Genomic DNA, 20,143 nt, shown 5'->3' with positions numbered 1-20,143 from the left:
ATAAAGATCATCAAGGACAACAACCACCCGAGCCACTGCCTGTTCACCCCGCTATCATCCAGAAGGCGAGGTCAGTACAGGTGCATCAAAGCTGGGACCTAGAGACTGAAAAACAGCTTCTATCTCAAGGCCATCAGACTGTTAAACAGCCACCACTAACATTGAGTGGCTGCTGCCAACACACTGACTCAACTCCAGCCACTTTAATAATGGGAATTGATGGGAAATATATCACTATCCACTTTAAACAATGCTACCTAATATAATGTTTACATACCCTACATTATTCATCTAATATGTATACGTATATACTGTACTCTATATCATCTACTGCATCTTTATGTAATGCATGTATCACTAGCCACTTTAACTATGCCATTTTGTTTACATACTCATCTCATATGTATATACTGCACTCAATACCATCTACTGTATCTTGCCTATGCCTCTCTGTACCATCACTCATTCATATATCTTATGTACATATTCTTTATCCCCTTACACTTGTGTCTATAAGGTAGTAGTTTTGGAATTGTTAGCCTGATTAATTGTTGGTTATTACTGCATTGTCGGAACTAGAAGCACAAGCATTTCGCTACTCACACTAGCATCTGCTAACCATGTGTATGTGACAAATAAAATTTGATTTGATTCATATAGATCATGGGGATATTATCTACAACAGACATAAAAGTAGCTTGCACAATTTATTTTATATTTGTAGAGGACAAACATGTCCTGTTTCTATGGAGGAAGCCTAGCTTGATTTTTAGCCGTTTTTCAAAGTTCGCCAACATGCATTTTAATGGACAGTTCATCATCCAACCATATCCCTAAGTATTTATATGCAGAGACCTGATTCATTCGAGAGCCATCTAAGCTCGTAAGTGCAAGTGTATTTTCAACCAACTTTTTGAACCTATTAAAAATCATAAAATGTATTTTCTTTGCATTTAAAACAAGTTTCAGCTGTATGAAAGACCCTTGTAACATCTTAACATCTGTTTCCGATAGTGATAATGCTTGGTCAGCCGTTGAAGCGATGGAGTACATGACAGAGTCATCTGCAAATAAATGAATTTGACACTTTCTTATCTCATCACCGATATTGTTTATGTAGAAAATGAACATAGACACTGTAGGGCTATCGATACTGGTAGGGTTAAGGTTAGGTTGGAGATAGGTCAGATTAGGGTTATATAAAGGGTTAAATTAGAGGTAGGTCAGATTAGGGTTATATAAATGGTTAAGTTAAGGTTAGGGTGGAGGTAGGTCCGACTAGGGTTATATAAAAGGTTCTTACGTTGTTGAGCTCTCTCTGGTTGCCGTAGAGGGGGTGATATTTGCGGTATTTGCCCTGTCTGTATTTGGAGCTGATGAATCGTCGGCGGTCTTCGCTGCAGCTGGTCGGACTCAGCGCCTCGCTGGGAGGGATGTTCGCCGCCCAGAACCTGTTCAGACGCTCGTTTCCTAGCAACAGGAACACCTGGGGGACAGGTGAGGGGGAGGTTAGATAGGGACACCAAAACTCTGTCTGTCTGTGTGTCTGTGTTAGTATTCTTGTGAGTACCAGAAGTCTTGACAAGAATATTAAAACAACTAAAATTCTGAGAAGTGAGGACACTTGTAAAAATACTATTTTAGGCTTAGGGGTCAGGGGTCAGGGTTAGAATTAGGGGTTAATGTTTTAGGGTTAGGGAAAATAGGAGTTTGAATGGGAATCAATTGTTGGTCCTCAAAAAGTCCTCACAAGTATAGTAAGACATAGTTGTGTGTGTGTGTGTGTGTGTACCTGTATAAGCTCCTCTGTCCACACCTTCCTGTCCATCTTCAGACTGCGCACCTTAGAGATGCTGGGGCCCAAACCCCGATGCTCTCCTACAACACACACACAAGCAAAAAAATACATAATTCTATGACTGCATTCTATGTATAATAGAGAAACCGGTCCAACCAAAGGTCAGTGGATCTGAAAGTTCTACAACTATCTGATGACAGTAAACACACTGACCTGCACAGCGTTTGCAGACCACCACACACAGGTTGATGGCAGCCCACTCAGGTTTGGCGGCGCCACAGTCGGCACAGCAACCGTTGCTAGGCTCCGCCCAGATTTGATTAGCCACCTCGCTATTGGACAGAGCTTCTCCAATTGCATCACGCATTGCTTCTACCCACTGCTCCTTATGTTGTTCCGAATCCGCTAGAAAACTACACACACACACAGTCTTGTACAGCTAACCTTGTGGAGACACATAATTCAGACACATTATTATTATATATTTCTAACCCTAGCTCCTAAACCAAATTCTAACCCTAGCTCCTAAACCAAATTCTAACCCAGCTCCTAAACCAAATTCTAACTCCAGCTCCTAAACCAAATTCTAACCCTAGCTCCTAAACCAAATTCTAACCCTAGCTCCTAAACCAAATTCTAACCCAGCTCCTAAACCAAATTCTAACTCCAGCTCCTAAACCAAATTCTAACCCTAGCTCCTAAACCAAATTCTAACCCTAGCTCCTAAACCAAATTCTAACTCCAGCTCCTAAACCAAATTCTAACCCTAGCTCCTAAACCAAATTCTAACTCCAGCTCCTAAACCAAATTCTAACTCCTAAGCCTAATTCTAACTCCTAAGCCTAATTCTAACTCCTAAGCCTAATTCTAACTCCTAAGCCTAATTCTAACTCCTAAGCCTAATTCTAACTCCTAAGCCTAATTCTAACTCCTAAGCCTAATTCTAACTCCTAAGCCTAATTCTAACTCCTAAGCCTAATTCTAACTCCTAAGCCTAATTCTAACTCCTAAACCTAATTCTAACCTTAACCCCAAGTCTCTGAACACTGAGAAATGTCAGACCTCTCACACACACACAGTAATCCAGTCAAGCTGAACACTCCCTCTCTCACCTTGCTGTTTGTGTGTGTGCGTGTGTGGTGTATGGGTGTAAACCTGAAGATGCGGTAGGGTGTGGTCAAATCAAAACTGCGGCGGTCAGTGACTTTCACGTTTCCTACATTCATGTCGATAGACGTGATACCGATGCCAAGGCGGTAGTCCTGGAAACAGAACACACACATCACACAGCTGACATCATCCACTACAGCAACCATGATCAGAGCTGGGTTCAAATATATGCATATTTAAGTACACAACCTCATAAAAAATAACGCTAAATGTATTGGCGGACATTATTTGAGTTAAAGCGAGAGAAATGTTGCCTATTCACATCTCATATGTTGCCTGATTACAATATAGGGGGGGAGCAGCGTGAGGTAATACAGTAGGGGGGGGAGCAGCGTGAGGTAATACAGTAGTATTGGTGTTGAGAAACACCCATTGTTTCAAATAGCCCTAGGACCAAACAGACTAGGGTTCAAATGCATGGAGTATGTACATATTTGTCTTTGAAAACACACACACACACCTCCATGTTCTTGTAGAGGAAGACCTTGTCTCCGGAGACGACTGTGTAGAGTTTGGAGCGCAGGCCCCTCAGCTCCAGGTAGCCCTGCTGTTCAGGGGTCAGGGGTGAACCAGGGGTCAGAAAGGAGGGCGGGACCAATGAGGTCATCTCCCTGCTGCCTTCCTGGTGCCCCCTAGTGAAGTTCTGCAGCACTGCCACCCACTCATTCCTCTCAGCTACACACACACACACACACACACACACACACGAAGAGTGATTTAGCATGCAGCAGCGTGATGTGAACAGCTTGATGCTGATGTCTGCATTATGGGCAGATGAGTTACTGTTTCTACAGTTCTCATTTTCATTCCGATGGGGCTGATTCAGGACGGGTGGGTTTCAGGTTTGCCGTTTATTGTTAAGAAAAAAAACAATAACTGTGTGTGTCTTTGCACCTTTTAGCTGACACAGTCTCTCTCAGCAGCAGCTGCAGACACTAGCAGTGCCACTATTACAATATTGGCTGGGCCAGAGACATTTGTGGCCATGATGAAAGTATTTTTTCTGATTTAAATGTTTCAAATTTCCATAAGAATAGGCTGTAGTGCACTGGGGACAATGATGATCCCCGAGACAGCGAATCAGAAGATTATCTATTAACGCCCACACAGCCTAACAAAATACACCCACCTTGGTGGACCTTGTAAACTACCCAAAATACACCCACCCACCTTGGGGGCCATTGTAAAATACACCCACCCACCTTGGCGGCCCTTGTAAACTACCCAAAGTACACCCACCCACCTTGGCGGCCCTTGTAAACTACCCAAAGTACACCCACCCACCTTGGCGGCCCTTGTAAACTACCCAAAGTACACCCACCCACCTTGGCGGCCCTTGTAAACTACCCAAAGTATGATGATGGTAGTAGTAATGATGATGGTAGTAGTAATGATGATGGTAGTAGTAATGATGATGGTAGAGTAGTAATGATGATGGTAGTAGTAATGATGATGGTAGTAGTAATGATAATGGTAGTTGTAATGATGATGGTAGTAGTGGTAATGATGATGGTAGTAGTAATGATGATGGTAGTAGTAATGATGATGGTAGTAGTAATGATGATGGTAGTAGTAATGATGATGGTAGTTGTAATGAGTATGGTAGTTGTAATGAGTATGGTAGTAGTAATGATGATGGTAGTTGTAATGAGTATGGTAGTAGTAATGATGATGGTAGTTGTAATGATGATGGTAGTAGTACTGATGATGGTAGTAGTAATGATGATGGTAGTAGTAATGATGATGGTAGTAGTAATGATGATGGTAGTAGTAATGATGATGGTAGTAGTAATGATGGTAGTTGTAATGATGGTAGTTGTAATGATGGTAGTTGTAATGATGGTAGTTGTAATGAGTATGGTAGTAGTAATGATGATGGTAGTTGTAATGATGATGGTAGTTGTAATGATGATGGTAGTTGTAATGATGATGGTAGTAGTAATGATGATGGTAGTTGTAATGATGATGGCAGTTGTAATGATGATGGTAGTAGTAATGAGCATGGTAGTAGTAATGAGTATGGTAGTAGTAATGATGGTAGTTGTAATGAGTATGGTAGTAGTAATGATGGTAGTTGTAATGAGTATGGTAGTAGTAATGATGGTAGTAGTTGTAATGATGATGGTAGTGGCAATGATGATGGTAGTTGTAATGATGATGGTAGTTGTAATGATGATGGTAGTTGTAATGATGATATTTGTAATGATGGTAGAGATGGTAGTAGTAATGATGATGGTAGTTGTAATGATGGTAGTTTTAATGATGATGGTAGTTTTAATGATGATGGTAGTTTTAATGATGATGGTAGTAGTAATGATGATGGTAGTTGTAATGATGATATTTGTAATGATGGTAGTTTTAATGATGATGGTAGTGGTAATGATGATGGTAGTGGTAATGATGATGGTAGTGGTAATGATGATGGTAGTAGTAATGATGATGGTAGTTGTAATGATGATGGTAGTAGTAATGATGATGGTAGTTTTAATGATGATGGTAGTAGTAATGATGATGGTAGTTGTAATGATGATGGTAGTTGTAATGATGATGGTAGTTGTAATGATGATGGTAGTTGTAATGATGATGGTAGTTGTAATGATGATGGTAGTTGTAATGATGATGGTAGTTTTAATGATGATGGTAGTAGTAATGATGATGGTAGTTGTAATGAGTATGGTAGTTGTAATGAGTATGGTAGTAGTAATGATGGTAGTTGTAATGAGGATGGTAGTAGTAATGATGATGGTAGTTGTAATGATGATGGTAGTAGTAATGATGATGGTAGTAGTAATGATGGTAGTTGTAATGATGATGGTAGTTTTAATGATGATGGTAGTTTTAATGATGATGGTGGTAGTAGTAATGATGATGGTGGTAGTAGTAATGATGATGATAGTTGTGGTAATGATGATGGTAGTAGTAATGATGATGGTAGTTGTAATGATGATGGTAGTTGTAATGATGATGGTAGTTGTAATGATGATGGTAGTAGTAATGATGATGGTAGTTGTAATGATGATGGTAGTTGTAATGATGATGGTAGTAGTAATGATGATGGTAGTTGTGGTAATGATGATGGTAGTAGTAATGATGATGGTAGTTGTAATGATGATGGTAGTTGTAATGATGATGGTAGTTGTAATGATGATGGTAGTTGTAATGATGATGGTAGTAGTAATGATGATGGTAGTTGTAATGATGATGGTAGTAGTAATGATGATGGTAGTTGTAATGATGATGGTAGTTGTAATGATGATGGTAGTAGTAATGATGATGGTAGTTGTGGTAATGATGATGGTAGTAGTAATGATGATGGTGGTAGTAGTAATGATGATGGTGGTAGTAGTAATGATGATGGTGGTAGTAGTAATGATGATGGTAGTTGTGGTAATGATGATGGTAGTTGTAATGATGATGGTAGTTGTAATGATGATGGTAGTTGTAATGATGATGGTAGTTGTAATGATGATGGTAGTAGTAATGATGATGGTAGTTGTGGTAATGATGATGGTAGTAGTAATGATGATGGTAGTTGTAATGATGATGGTAGTTGTAATGATGATGGTAGTTGTAATGATGATGGTAGTGGTAATGATGATGGTAGTTGTAATGATGATGGTAGTAGTAATGATGATGGTAGTTGTAATGATGATGGTAGTTGTAATGATGATGGTAGTAGTGGTAATGGTGATGGTAGTTCTAATGATAATAATTTTTACCATTTTATTGTTATTTTTGTATTTAATTTTGTATTATTATTTATTACCATTTTATGTTATTTGTAATTTTATTACAATGTATATTGTATACATTGTTGCTTTGGCAATATTGACAATGTTTTTCATGCCAATAAAGCAGCATGAATTTGACTATATGTAATACACGTGATTTAGGTTACATTATTGCATGCTAAATGTTTCTGATCAGTGATAGATGAGTAAACTAATAAATGACACATACCACCTCCACTTATTGGCCCAGACAGAAATAAATTGACCAAATATACAGACGGGAGATTTGGTGAAACAAAATCACATTTAGGTTTGGAGTTGCCCAGGCTACTACGAGAGTGAAGCTAACACATAACACGCTAGCAAACTGTTCTGATCAGCTAATCTATCAAACACACGGATCAATTTGTTTACTGTGAAATAGCATTGTATCTGGTCAGACACCATTTTTTTCCAGAAGTGTACTAAGGGTTGGTAACAGGCTGATTCGTCGGCTATTTGAGCCAGTAAAGGGAGATGTACTATTCTTAAGTAGGGGAATGACTTTAGCTTCCCTCCAGGCCCGAGGGTACATACTTTCTAGTAGGCTTAAATTGAAGATGTAGCAAATAGGAGTGGCAATATCGTCTGCTAGTTCAGGCTACTACGAGAGTGATGAGCAAAATCCACTTGTTAAGCTACATAAACATGCTAGCAAACTGTTCTTATCAGCTAATCTATGAGAAAACTAGAAGAAATATGATCATTAGCCCCTACCTTAATTAACTTAGTTAACATTTCCCCCAGCCTAATTGTTACCAAATATCCAAACGGAGAATCAGTGAAAACCAATTGACATTGATTGATTTATCAAGACACTCGAATCATCTAAACGGTGCTGATGTGATCATCTAGTTGACCATTTCTTTCATTATTATTGATAGGACTTTGGGTGTTTCAGTAAGCAACAATATGATACATGGCTTCAATTGCATTAGCCTACTTTATTCCAATAATTTGGTCATAACGAAGGTAAGTTTTCCTCTGTCCTCACTTCTCTAAGACCAGGACTGTTTCCTCGTCTCCTCACTCAGCTGCGACCCTCCTCCACCAGTCGCATTGTTCTCCATGCTAGTTTAAATCAATATACTGTTTTCTAGAAATTCGGGGTTCAGGGCTCATTACATTTCTGTGATTTGGTGCCGGGCTGTAATTTTCAGGCCTGATGAGAACTAGCTGTTTCTCATCTCTCTGTTACACAACCACCACATGGCTCTATAAAGAAACACACACAGTATAATACTTATTATCTGACTAATATCAGAAGAGAAGAGCACAGTGAGGGACCTAAAGCCCTGTGTATTCAACCATGGATCAAACCATGTTGCTGTGCTTACTTGTGGTCCAGGATTCTGGGCTGACAACCAGAGAAGAGCAACAAACGATGTACACACACACGGACTCACAGTCGCTCTCGGCTTTGAAGAGAAAGTTTCGGTTGGCTGTGGCCACCTCAAACTTCTGCTCCCCCACGTTGGTCACCCCCGTAATGGCAGCCGTTGGTATGATCCTCTTAGAGTATACCTCCTGCAACACAACACACCATGACTCATAGGACCGCTCTCTTTCTCTCACACACACACACAACAGAGAAACCACAATACTGAGAAACACTAATCCACTCTAACATCCTGACCTAGTTAATGTATAGACTAACAGGAATGTGTAGACGGCCAACTGATGGCTACTGCACCTTGTCGTTGTCAAAGTATCTCAGGTAGTCAACATCCAGCTTCACCCATCTCCTCTGGTAGTACAGAGACCTGCACACACATACACACAGTTAGGGGTCATATACTGGATGTGTGTGTGTGTGTGTGTGTGTGTGTGTGTGTGTGTGTGTGTGTGTGTGTGTGTTATGTACCCCTGGGTTGGGTTCTTATCCAGCCAGCCAATCTTTAGAACAGTGCAGGGTTCAGGGGAGGGGCCATCTCTAGGGGGCGGGGCAAGGACCCTGCCTCTGACCGGCAGGTAGACACTACCCTGGAGCGTACTCAGACCATAGTCCTGCCATGAGCTCCGACTGAGAGAAAGTGAGAAAGCAGGAGAGTGAGAGAGTAAGATTGAGAAAGGGATAATGAGAGAGAAAGCAGGAGAGAGAGAAAGCAGGAGAGAGAGAGAGAAGGAGAGAGAGAGAGAGAGAGAGAGAGAGAGAGAGAGAGAGAGAGCAAAATAAAGTTATTCCCTCTCTCGCTACAGGAACAAAGATGTCACCAGAGGTCAGGGGTCAGGGGAGACTCACTGGCTGCTGATTGGCTCATTGTCATCATCCAATAGTTCATCGTCGCTGCAGAGAGAGTTGTACCGTCCCTTCCCCCACCCCGGCACTGGCAGGAACACATCCTATTGGACAACACAGCAGTCACTGACACACAGAAACACAATAACATTACAGCACTCTAGTACATACTCACAGTACACACACACTCTTACTCTGTCTGCCATGTTCACAGACTGGAGCTTGGAGTAGATTTGGTCTGGATCTTCTGCCAGGTTCACAGCCTGGGGCTTGGAGTAGATTTGGTCTGGATCTTCTGCCAGGTTCACAGCCTGGGGCTTGGGGAAGACTTGGTCTGGATCTTCATAGTCATCTGAACTGTCACCTGACCCTGAGAGAGACACGGAGACAGAGAGAGAGACAGACACGGAGACAGAGAGAGAGACAGACACGGAGATAGAGAGAGAGACAGACACGGAGACAGAGAGAGAGACAGACACGGAGACAGAGAGAGAGACAGACACGGAGACAGAGACAGACACCGAGACAGAGAGAGAGACAGACACCGAGACAGAGAGAGAGACAGACACCGAGACAGAGAGAGAGACAGACACGGAGACAGAGAGAGAAACAGACACGGAGACAGAGAGAGAAACAGACACGGAGACAGAGAGAGAGACAGACACGGAGACAGAGAGAGAGACAGAAAGACACCGAGACAGAGAGACAGAAAGACACCGAGACAGAGAGAGGGAGATAGAAAAGAGAAGAAGATGTGAGGGTTCAGAGATCACTTCTGAGCTACAGCCACAGCCCCTGAGACAGTACAGGACAGGTTCAGCAGCATCAGAAGGCTCTGTTTGAAAAAAGAGAATCAACAGCATAACAACAAGACAACAGTTACTGTATATCAGTCTCTCTCTGTCCACACCTTGCCATCATTCCACTAGTAGACAAAGTCAGAAACAACATGTAACTTTATCAAGTTATTTTTTATATTAGATGGGTCAAATTACAGTTAAAACAGAGGGAGAGAGAGACATACCAACATCAGCTGATCACCTTAATAATGACATGACCAGAGAACAACATGGAGGAGATTACAGGGTTAGGGGTGGAGGAGATTACAGGGTTAGGGGTGGAGGAGATTACAGGGTTAGGGGTGGAGGAGATTACAGGGTTAGGGGTGGAGGAGATTGTAGGGTTAGGGGTGAAGAGGTGGAGGAGTTTGTAGATTATAGGGTTAGGGGTGAAGGAGTTTGTAGATTGTAGGGTTAGGGGTGAAGGAGTTTGTAGATTGCAGGGTTAGGGGTGGAGGAGATTGTAGATTGTATGGTTAAGGGTGAAGGAGTTTGTAGATTGCAGGGTTAGGGGTGGAGGAGTTTGTAGATTGTAGGGTTAGGGGTGGAGGAGTTTGTAGATTGTAGGGTTAGGGGTGGAGGAGTTTGTAGATTGCAGGGTTAGGGGTGGAGGAGTTTGTAGATTGCAGGGTTAGGGGTGGAGGAGTTTGTAGATTGCAGGGTTAGGGGTGGAGGAGTTTGTAGATTGCAGGGTTAGGGGTGGAGGAGTTTGTAGATTGTAGGGTTAGGGGTGGAGGAGTTTGTAGATTGCAGGGTTAGGGGTGGAGGAGTTTGTAGATTGTAGGGTTAGGGGTGGAGGAGTTTGTAGATTGCAGGGTTAGGGGTGGAGGAGTTTGTAGGGTTAGGGGTGGAGGAGTTTGTAGATTGCAGGGTTAGGGGTGGAGGAGTTTGTAGATTGTATGGTTAGGGGTGGAGGAGTTTGTAGATTGCAGGGTTAGGGGTGGAGGAGTTTGTAGATTGCAGGGTTAGGGGTGGAGGAGTTTGTAGATTGTAGGGTTAGGGGTGGAGGAGTTTGTAGATTGCAGGGTTAGGGGTGGAGGAGTTTGTAGGGTTAGGGGTGGAGGAGTTTGTAGATTGCAGGGTTAGGGGTGGAGGAGTTTGTAGATTGTATGGTTAGGGGTGGAGGAGTTTGTAGATTGCAGGGTTAGGGGTGGAGGAGTTTGTAGAATGTAGGGTTAGGGGTGAAGCTGTGGATGAGTTTGTAGGGTTAGGGGTGAAGCAGTGGAGGAGTTTGTTGATTGTAGAGCTAGGGAGTTACGAAGGAAGAGGTGGGCTAAATCAGGGAGAGGTGAGGTTAGGGAGTTAGGGGTGGGGTTAAGGATGGATGGGAGGGGTTTAGTATGCTCACTGATTTCAGGCCGTGGCTGGGGGATCCTTCTCATGGGCAGAGCAGGCTGCGTGTCGACTGGTGTATTGAGTACCTTGGTCCGAGGCGGGGGTGGTGGAGTTCGGTCCGTGTGCGGCTCATCGACGGGAGCATCACTGGAGAGAGGGATGACAGGGGGGGGGGGGGGGGGGTCCATTGTTACCATTGTCACCAAGGGCTGGTTGAAGACAGGAAACAGTCGTGAGACTATCCATCCTCTAATCCTCTCCAGTCTCTCCTCTTCTGCTCTCTCCTCTCCAGTATCTCACTCAGACTGACATTCATCCATGAGAGAAAGGAATGCTGAAGTCCTGTAATAATCCATCTCTTCAGCCAACCTAACCTTAACTCTACCCACAACCCAACAGCCAACTGGGTCAGTCCCAGTGGTCAGGTATTCTGTCACTGTGTAGAAATGGCATTGTAGTTTGCTCTGTTTTTTTGTTAATTATTTCCAATGTGTCAAGTAATTATCTTTTTGTTTTATCATGATTTGTTTGGGTCTAATTGTGTTGCTGTCCTGGGGCCTGTTTGCGTTTGTAAACAGAGTTCCAGGACCAGCTTGCTTAGAGGACTATTCTCCAGGTTCATCTCTCTGTAGGTGACGGCTTTGTTTAGTTACCTTGTGACAACCCTCACACTCCCCAAAATGATTCTCTCCGTCTCTCTCTTGCCTGGCTACCCAAACTCCTTTCTCACGCCAACTGCTAGGCTAGGCGCATGGACGTTTATTCTCAACAATGAGTCTGGATCAGAGGACCTCCCTGACGATTTCTAAAATGGAAATCCATTCTACACCGTCTGATTGGTCCCAGAAACCAATGTGTTGGGTCAGAGCCAAAACACATGTGGGTAAAGCAGCATTTTGAAAATGTGTCATTGGCTTTGAAGCTCTGATTGGTTAAATATGAACCAATCACTGATGTTTTATGCAACACCCCTCATTTTGACGTCACCACAAACGACTTCAATATCTCAGACTGAGTTTGTAGCGAACGACAGAGAAGCGGAAGAATTCAGTTGGAGTTGTCAGGGAAGTCCAGCTCCACCCATGTCACATATAACCCACTGAAACCACCTCTCACTTCACACACAAATAACAGCACCCCAGAGCACAATGGGACATGAATACGTCTACAAATCTATCACCAGTCTTAACATAAGACTGATGATGTCAAATCATCTCAGCAACAGCTACACTGGCCTGGATAGTATTCTGTAATAACTGACCATGGTCTCCTTTTCTCTTCATGCTGCCCACTCCCCTCAGTTACACAGAGTTAGTACAAGACGCAGTGCTTGACTTGGCCTGAAATGGGTGTCGGTACTGTTGATATTTAGGTTCAGGAGCCCCACAATACTGTTGAGTTAATATTCTATAAGAGGAACAGGGACTACACAATACTGTTGAGTTAATATTATATAAGAGGAACAGGGACTACAAAATACTGTTGAGTTAATATTCTATAAGAGGAACAGGAGCCCTATAATACTGTTGAGTTAATATTCTATATGAGGAACAGGAGCCCTATAATACTGTTGAGTTAATATTCTATATGAGGAACAGGAGCCCTATAATACTGTTGAGTTAATATTCTATAAGAGGAACAGGAGCCCCACAATACTGTTGAGTTAATATTCTATAAGAGGAACAGGAGCCCTATAATACTGTTGAGTTAGTATTCTATAAGAGGAACAGGGACTACACAATACTGTTGAGTTAATATTCTATAAGAGGAACAGGGACTACACAATACTGTTGAGTTAATATTCTATAAGAGGAACAGGGACTACAAAATACTGTTGAGTTAATATTCTATAAGAGGAACAGGAGCCCTATAATACTGTTGAGTTAATATTCTATAAGAGGAACAGGAGCCCTATAATACTGTTGAGTTAATATTCTATATGAGGAACAGGAGCCCTATAATACTGTTGAGTTAATATTCTATATGAGGAACAGGAGCCCTATAATACTGTTGAGTTAATATTCTATAAGAGGAACAGGAGCCCCACAATACTGTTGAGTTAATATTCTATAAGAGGAACAGGAGCCCTATAATACTGTTGAGTTAGTATTCTATAAGAGGAACAGGAGCCCTATAATACTGTTGAGTTAATATTCTATAAGAGGAACAGGGACTACACAATACTGTTGAGTTAATATTCTATAAGAGGAACAGGGACTACACAATACTGTTGAGTTAATATTCTATAAGAGGAACAGGAGCCCTATAATACTGTTGAGTTAATATTCTATAAGAGGAACAGGAGCCCTATAATACTGTTGAGTTAATATTTTATAAGAGGAACAGGAGCCCTATAATACTGTTGAGTTAATATTCTATAAGAGGAACAGGGACTACACAATACTGTTGAGTTAATATTCTATAAGAGGAACAGGAGCCCTATAATACTGTTGAGTTAATATTCTATATGAGGAACAGGAGCCCTATAATACTGTTGAGTTAATATTCTATAAGAGGAACAGGAGCCCTATAATACTGTTGAGTTAATATTCTATATGAGGAACAGGAGCCCTATAATACTGTTGAGTTAATATTCTATAAGAGGAACAGGAGCCCTATAATACTGTTGAGTTAATATTCTATATGAGGAACAGGAGCCCTATAATACTGTTGAGTTAATATTCTATATGAGGAACAGGGACTACACAATACTGTTGAGTTAATATTCTATAAGAGGAACAGGGACTACACAATACTGTTGAGTTAATATTCTATAAGAGGAACAGGGACTACACAATACTGTTGAGTTAATATTCTAGAAGAGGAACAGGAGCCCTATAATACTGTTGAGTTAATATTTTATAAGAGGAACAGGAGCCCTATAATACTGTTGAGTTAATATTATATAAGAGGAACAGGAGCCCTATAATACTGTTGAGTTAATATTCTATAAGAGGAACAGGAGCCCTATAATACTGTTGAGTTAATATTCTATAAGAGGAACAGGAGCCCTATAATACTGTTGAGTTAATATTCTATAAGAGGAACAGGAGCCCTATAATACTGTTGAGTTAATATTCTATAAGAGGAACAGGAGCCCTATAATACTGTTGAGTTAGTATTCTATAAGAGGAACAGGGACTACACAATACTGTTGAGTTAATATTCTATAAGAGGAACAGGAGGCCTATAATACTGTTGAGTTAATATTCTATAAGAGGAACAGGGACTACACAATACTGTTGAGTTAATATTCTATAAGAGGAACAGGAGCCCTATAATACTGTTGAGTTAATATTCTATAAGAGGAACAGAAAGTCAAGCAGTAGGACATGAGGTGGTGGTACTCAGCTCCGGTGAGCTCCTTCCCAAGTCAAGTACTGACAAGACGGACAGAGGGACATGCACACACACACCAAGGGGTGATGATATACACCAATACACCTACGATCTGGGGTACCATGGCCCAGGCTGTCCAGATCGGCTGGGGCAGTAGGAGGTGGTCAGAGAGGTGGAAGGACGGAGTAGGAGTAGGGGAACTAAATATAACCTCTTTGTATCCGTCCAGCGGACATCGTTAAGCTTCAGAAACAATGACCCTTCCCGCCCTCGCCTACACACACCAACTCACCCCGCCCACAGGCATACCACAAAACATACAGTATGTGAAAATGTGCTTACAGCAGACCCAACGTTCACACATCTTATCTACAACAGACCTAACAGTCTCTCTCTCTCTCTCGTTCATTCCCCAGGGCCCAGTGTGCTTCAGCAGAACCCCTAAAGCAGGCAGCCAGGGCCATTCCTGTGAGCACCAAGGACTCCTAGTCTGGAACACAGATAAAGAACATCACTGGTACACCGTGTCCCTCCCCGAGTCCCTGCTCTGGCACACTAGGCTCTGAGCCAGTATCCACTGAGCCAGTATCCACAATGCATCTCAGAGTAGAATAGCTGATCTAGGATCAGTTTGGGCTTTTCAAAAACAATAACTAAGATTATATGGACACATCCTAGATCAGCACTCATGCTCTGAGATGTTTTGTGGGTACAGGCGCTGGCATGACCTGGCCCTGGCCAGAGAGAGGGTCTCTCCTTGGTTTTGCGACTCACAGGATAACGCATCTGCCAAGCAGCTCTGGAAGCCTCAGTTTCAGTGGGGTGCTATTGTGCATCTCTGGCAAGGGCCCAAATTAAAGTTCCCCAAGTGAACCGTCCATCTTGTCACATGTTTGCAGGCAGTGTGTTTTTAATAGCACACACCCCACCCACTGGCTAACAGGACTGAGTGAGTGTGTGTGTGTGTGTGTGTGTGTGTGTGTGTGTGTGTGTGTGTTTGAACTGGCATTCTTCCATCTCTAAAAGAGATCATGTTTAAATGTATAACTTTTTTTAAACAACTCCAACCAACTCTTTCACAAGTGTGAAACCACCCCAGCAAGTCTGTGGGAAAGACATAGCAGACTCCTTGAATTACAGAGGGATGAGAGATCTATTAGCATCACAGTCACATCCACTTCCCTTCCTGAATCACTCCTTACAATAACAAAATCACTGGGCCGAAGTCACTAATAGAAACCTATTGCAGCAACAGCTTCTTTCCGTGTCCTTGTCTCTGTACACAGCTACACTGTTCAACTGCTGACAGCAGAACACAAATACACTCTCACACACACTTATACATCTCTCAGCGTCAGTAGGCTCAGCCTCTAGTTGCAAAAATATCAACACAAAACAGCAAAGTGAAACACAGTGGGGGAGGAGGGGCATGAGCATCAACACAGCACAGAGATCCTGAATAGGAGTGAGGGGCGAGGGGTGGGGGAGGAGGGGCATGAGCATCAACACAGCACAGAGATCCTGAATAGGAGAGAAGGGCGAGGGGGGGGGGGGGGCAGCGGAAGAGAAACAGAAAGGAAAACAGAGTAGAGGAGAGTCATTCTCACCTGTCCTGGCATGTCCAACAGGGCCATCCTCACTGGAGAGGAACGATAAACACACAGAGGAGGAGGAGAAAGGAACTAATGTATCACTGAAAGAGGGAGGAGCCTGCCACAGGTGGGCGGAGAGAAGGAAGCACAGAACACTTTTAGAGACGTAGTGCGGGGTGTTGCTACTTCAGAAAGAGTAAAAGCAGACACTTCCTGCATTCTCTCTCTCCCTTTGTAAAGAGATTGAGAGAGAAAGAGCAAGAGAGGGGTGGGTAGAGAGAGCGAGAGAGGGGTGGGTAGAGAGAGAGAGCGAGAGAGGGGTGGGTAGAGAGAGCGAGAGAGGGGTGGGTAGAGAGAGCGAGAGAGGGGTGGGTAGAGAGAGCGAGAGAGGGGTGGGTAGAGAGAGCAAGAGAGGGGTGGGTAGAGAGAGAGAGAGGGGTGGGTAGAGAGAGCGAGAGAGGGGGTGGGTAGAGAGAGAGAGAGGGGGTGGGTAGAGAGAGCGAGAGAGGGGTGGGTAGAGAGAGAGAGGGGTGGGTAGAGAGAGAGAGGGGTGGGTAGAGAGAGAGAGAGGGGTGGGTAGAGAGAGCGAGAGAGGGGTGGGTAGAGAGAGCGAGAGAGGGGTGGGTAGAGAGAGCGAGAGAGGGGTGGGTAGAGAGAAAGGTGGGATGAGACAGCGCAAGAGAGAGAGAGAGAGACACTGTGTGTCACACACACACACACACACACAACATACACTGAGTAGAATACCCTAGCTCGCCCCAGACAAAGAGTCAATTTGGGCACCAGGCTGGGGAGTGAGGCCTTCTCTGCTTCCTTAATCTGTCTATCAGAGACCAGGCTGGGGAGTGAGGCCTTCTCTGCTTCCTTAATCTGTCTATCAGAGACCAGGCTGGGGAGTGAGGCCTTCTCTGCTTCCTTAATCTGTCTAACAGAGACCAGGCTGCACACACACACACACACAGAGTTGGGTTACTGAATCACAAGTGAAACTGCAGTAGTAACTGATAACAGGTCCTCATGACCATAGATAGTAGGATATATACACTGTACAAAAGGACAGCTGCTATTTCCATGACAGACTGACCAGGTGAATCCAGGTGAAAGCTAATGATCCCTTATTGATGTCACTTGTTAAATCCACTTAAATCAGTGTAGATGAATGGGAGGAGACGGGTTAAAGAAGGATTTTTAAGCCTTGAGACAACAGAGACATGGATTGTGTATGTGTACCATTCAGAGGGTGGGCAAGACAAAAGATGTAAGTCCCTTTGAACAGGGTATGATAGTAGGTGCCAGGAGCACTGGTTTATGTCAAGAACTGCAACGCTGCTGGATTTTTCACACTCAACAGTTTCCTGTGTGTATCAAGAATGGTCCATCACCGAAAGGACATCCAGCCAACTTGACAACTGTGGGAAGCATTGGAGTCAACATGGGCCAGCATCCCTGTGGGACGCGTTAGACACCTTGTAGAGTCTATTCTCCGACGAATTGAGGCTGTTCTTAGGGCGGAGGGGGGGGTTCTTGATGTATGCAACTCAATATTAGGAAGGTGTTCTTAATGTTATGTACACTCAGTGTAAACTAATACTGCCCATGGTTCTGTGAGATACACTCTCTCTGAGTAGCAGTAGGCGTAAACTGAGAGCGAGTCAGTGTACAATAGGCCTTAGAGCACAATACCAAGTGCTGATGCAGCAGGGTCACAACCTTGTGGACAAAGTGTACATGATCAGGATATGGTATGTCATGAGGAAACTGACTTTGCCCTGTAGAGGGCGATGTTAACCATGGGCAAACACCCTGAAAAAGAGAAGCGCTTCAAAGCCAGAGATACTACTGTTCCTATGAAACCTCACTCTGACCACACACACACTTCTGAAAGGGAAGCAGTTTATCTGAGCCTGTTGGTTTAGATTGTGTCCAATAGAACAAACGACAGAAGTAGAACTCACAACATTGGGAGCCAATCGGCGGCCCTCTTACCTCTGTGTGGGTGTGGTTCTGGAGGGCAAGACAGGAGGTCGATGTGGGATTGGAGCAGGACTATGAGGCTCTTTAGGGCCCGCCCCCACCACATAGACTTTAGGGGGGAGGGGAGGCACGCCTTGATCAGATGATGACTGGTCATATTTTTCAAATGAGGAGGAAGAGGAGGATGAGGGGGAACCAGGGGAGGGCTTTCTTCCTCCCTCCCACACCTGCTGGGAGTGTCTGGCTGGTGGGTAGATAGCCAGAGGTGCAGGACAGGGCCTGGGGGAGGGTAAGGTGAGGGGATTGGTGGTAAGGCTAGGAGGAGGTACAGTGATTGGGGTGTTTAAGTTGTTATGTTCAGATCTGGGTTTGGGTGCCGTGGGAGAGTTTTTCGGGGAGGTGGGGATGAAGCGTAGTGGGGGGCAGTTTGGAGTGCTGCGAGGTGGGATGGGGGGTAAAGGGGAGTCCTGGGCACTAGAATGGGGGGTGGTAGGGCAGGGGCTAGTGTTGGGACGAGGGTAAGTCTGGACACAGTCCAATGTCTCCACAGGGACAGAGCGGTACTTAGTTCTCTCCTTAGGGACTGGTCTCTGTGCAGGGACTGGTCTCTCTCCATCCCTCTCTCCTTCCCTGGACACTGATCTCTCCTTAGGGACTGGTTTCTGTGCAGGGACTGGTCTCTCTCCTCTAGGGAATGGTCTCTGTGCAGGGACTGGTCTCTCTCCTCTGGACACTGGTCTCTGTGCAGGGACTGGTCTCTTACTCCCCACAGGGCTGGGTCTGTCTGTGAACACTGCTCTCTCTTCCTCTCTCTGGTCTCCCTCTGCAGCCAGGTGTGCGTGTAGAGCGTCGGGCTCACTCTCTGGCTGTGTGTGAGTGTTTGTGTGGAGTGTTTTTTGCAGGCTGGCTAGGATGCGTTTGCGGTGTCCAGGCAATGTGATTCCAATCGTCTCCAGCTGATCCTGGGTCAGCCCTTGGCATTCCAACAGCGTTCCAAACCCCGCGTCCTGGAACACTGGGAAATACTGGTCCAGATGCAGCACACACAGCCACTCCCACACCGACACACACCCGTCCTCCTCAGACATCACCACAGTGTGTTTGAGTGGGTGTGTGTCTCTACGTGTATATATATATATATGTGTTCTTGTGTGTATGTATGTGTGTGTGTCCAGTCAGTGTTCAGATAAAACCTGTGGAAGAAACAGGAAGATATGTTAGGAATTCAACCTTTATCAATAAAAGTGTACATCCAGTCAATACAATTCACTTATATTCCGTTCAGAAACACACAACCCCACGTCAACCCCATGAAGAGGATGTTAGAAGACTACAGTGAGTAGAATCTTTGTTTGAAAATCAACAAGTTCCACGTCTTGGTCAATGAACACCACTGTAAAACACACTGTTGACACCAGAGCAAAAGCATTACTGTTGGCAAATTCTCTTCCTTCCTTCCTTTTCCCCTCTCTCTCTCAATTCAATTCAATTCAAGGGCTTTATTGGCATGGGAAACATGTGTTAACATTGCCAAAGCAAGTGAGGTAGACAACATACAAAGTGAATATATAAAGTGAAAAACAACCAAAATGAACAGTAAACATTACACATACAGAAGTTTCAAAACAGTAAAGACATTACAAATGTCATATTATATACATATATACAGTGTTCTAACAATGTACAAATGGCTAAAGGACACAAGATAAAATAAATAAGCATAAATATGGGTTGTATTTACAATGGTGTTTGTTCTTCACTGGTTGCCCTTTTCTCGTGGCAACAGGTCACAAATCTTGCTGCTGTGATGGCACACTGTGGAATTTCACCCAGTAGATATGGGAGTTTTTCAAAATTGGATCTCTCTCTCTCTCTCTCCATCTCACCTTCTCTAACCACAGATAAGAGACAACTGTCTCTAAACAGACCACAAAACACCCAACAGCTAGCACGCACACACACACACCCACAGTATGCACACACAGTATGCACGCACACGCACACAGTATGCACACACACGCACAGTATGCGCACACACACACACACACACAGTATGCACACACACACAGTATGCGCACACACACACA

General features: G+C 43.7%; 1 protein-coding gene across 2 annotated transcripts in view; it reads right to left on the bottom strand.

Annotated features, from left to right (window-relative positions):
* Positions 1 to 20,143, bottom strand: part of LOC109879392 (arf-GAP with Rho-GAP domain, ANK repeat and PH domain-containing protein 1) — a 123,390-nt gene that overhangs the window by 69,036 nt on the left and 34,211 nt on the right. The window contains exons 2-13 of one of the 2 annotated variants that reach the window (XM_031791171.1): positions 18,069 to 19,249; positions 11,165 to 11,298; positions 9,172 to 9,347; positions 8,981 to 9,081; positions 8,603 to 8,761; positions 8,432 to 8,501; positions 8,145 to 8,265; positions 3,429 to 3,643; positions 2,954 to 3,060; positions 2,012 to 2,211; positions 1,793 to 1,878; positions 1,304 to 1,486 (exon numbers count right to left, since the gene is read on the bottom strand). In XM_031791171.1, coding sequence (XP_031647031.1) covers positions 1,304 to 1,486; positions 1,793 to 1,878; positions 2,012 to 2,211; positions 2,954 to 3,060; positions 3,429 to 3,643; positions 8,145 to 8,265; positions 8,432 to 8,501; positions 8,603 to 8,761; positions 8,981 to 9,081; positions 9,172 to 9,347; positions 11,165 to 11,298; positions 18,069 to 19,144 — 2,628 coding nt within the window. In that variant the 5' untranslated portion in view covers positions 19,145 to 19,249. Of the gene's footprint in view, positions 1 to 1,303; positions 1,487 to 1,792; positions 1,879 to 2,011; positions 2,212 to 2,953; positions 3,061 to 3,428; positions 3,644 to 8,144; positions 8,266 to 8,431; positions 8,502 to 8,602; positions 8,762 to 8,980; positions 9,082 to 9,171; positions 9,348 to 11,164; positions 11,299 to 16,097; positions 16,213 to 18,068; positions 19,250 to 20,143 lie in introns of those variants that run through there. The other variant, XM_031791172.1, reaches the window with a different exon arrangement.

This window comes from Oncorhynchus kisutch, linkage group LG15 (assembly GCF_002021735.2).
Source record: "Oncorhynchus kisutch isolate 150728-3 linkage group LG15, Okis_V2, whole genome shotgun sequence".
NCBI classification, from domain to species: Eukaryota; Metazoa; Chordata; class Actinopteri; order Salmoniformes; family Salmonidae; genus Oncorhynchus; species Oncorhynchus kisutch.
The sequence above is the reverse complement of the archived record's forward strand: the minus strand, read 5'-3'. Positions and strand labels throughout refer to the sequence as shown.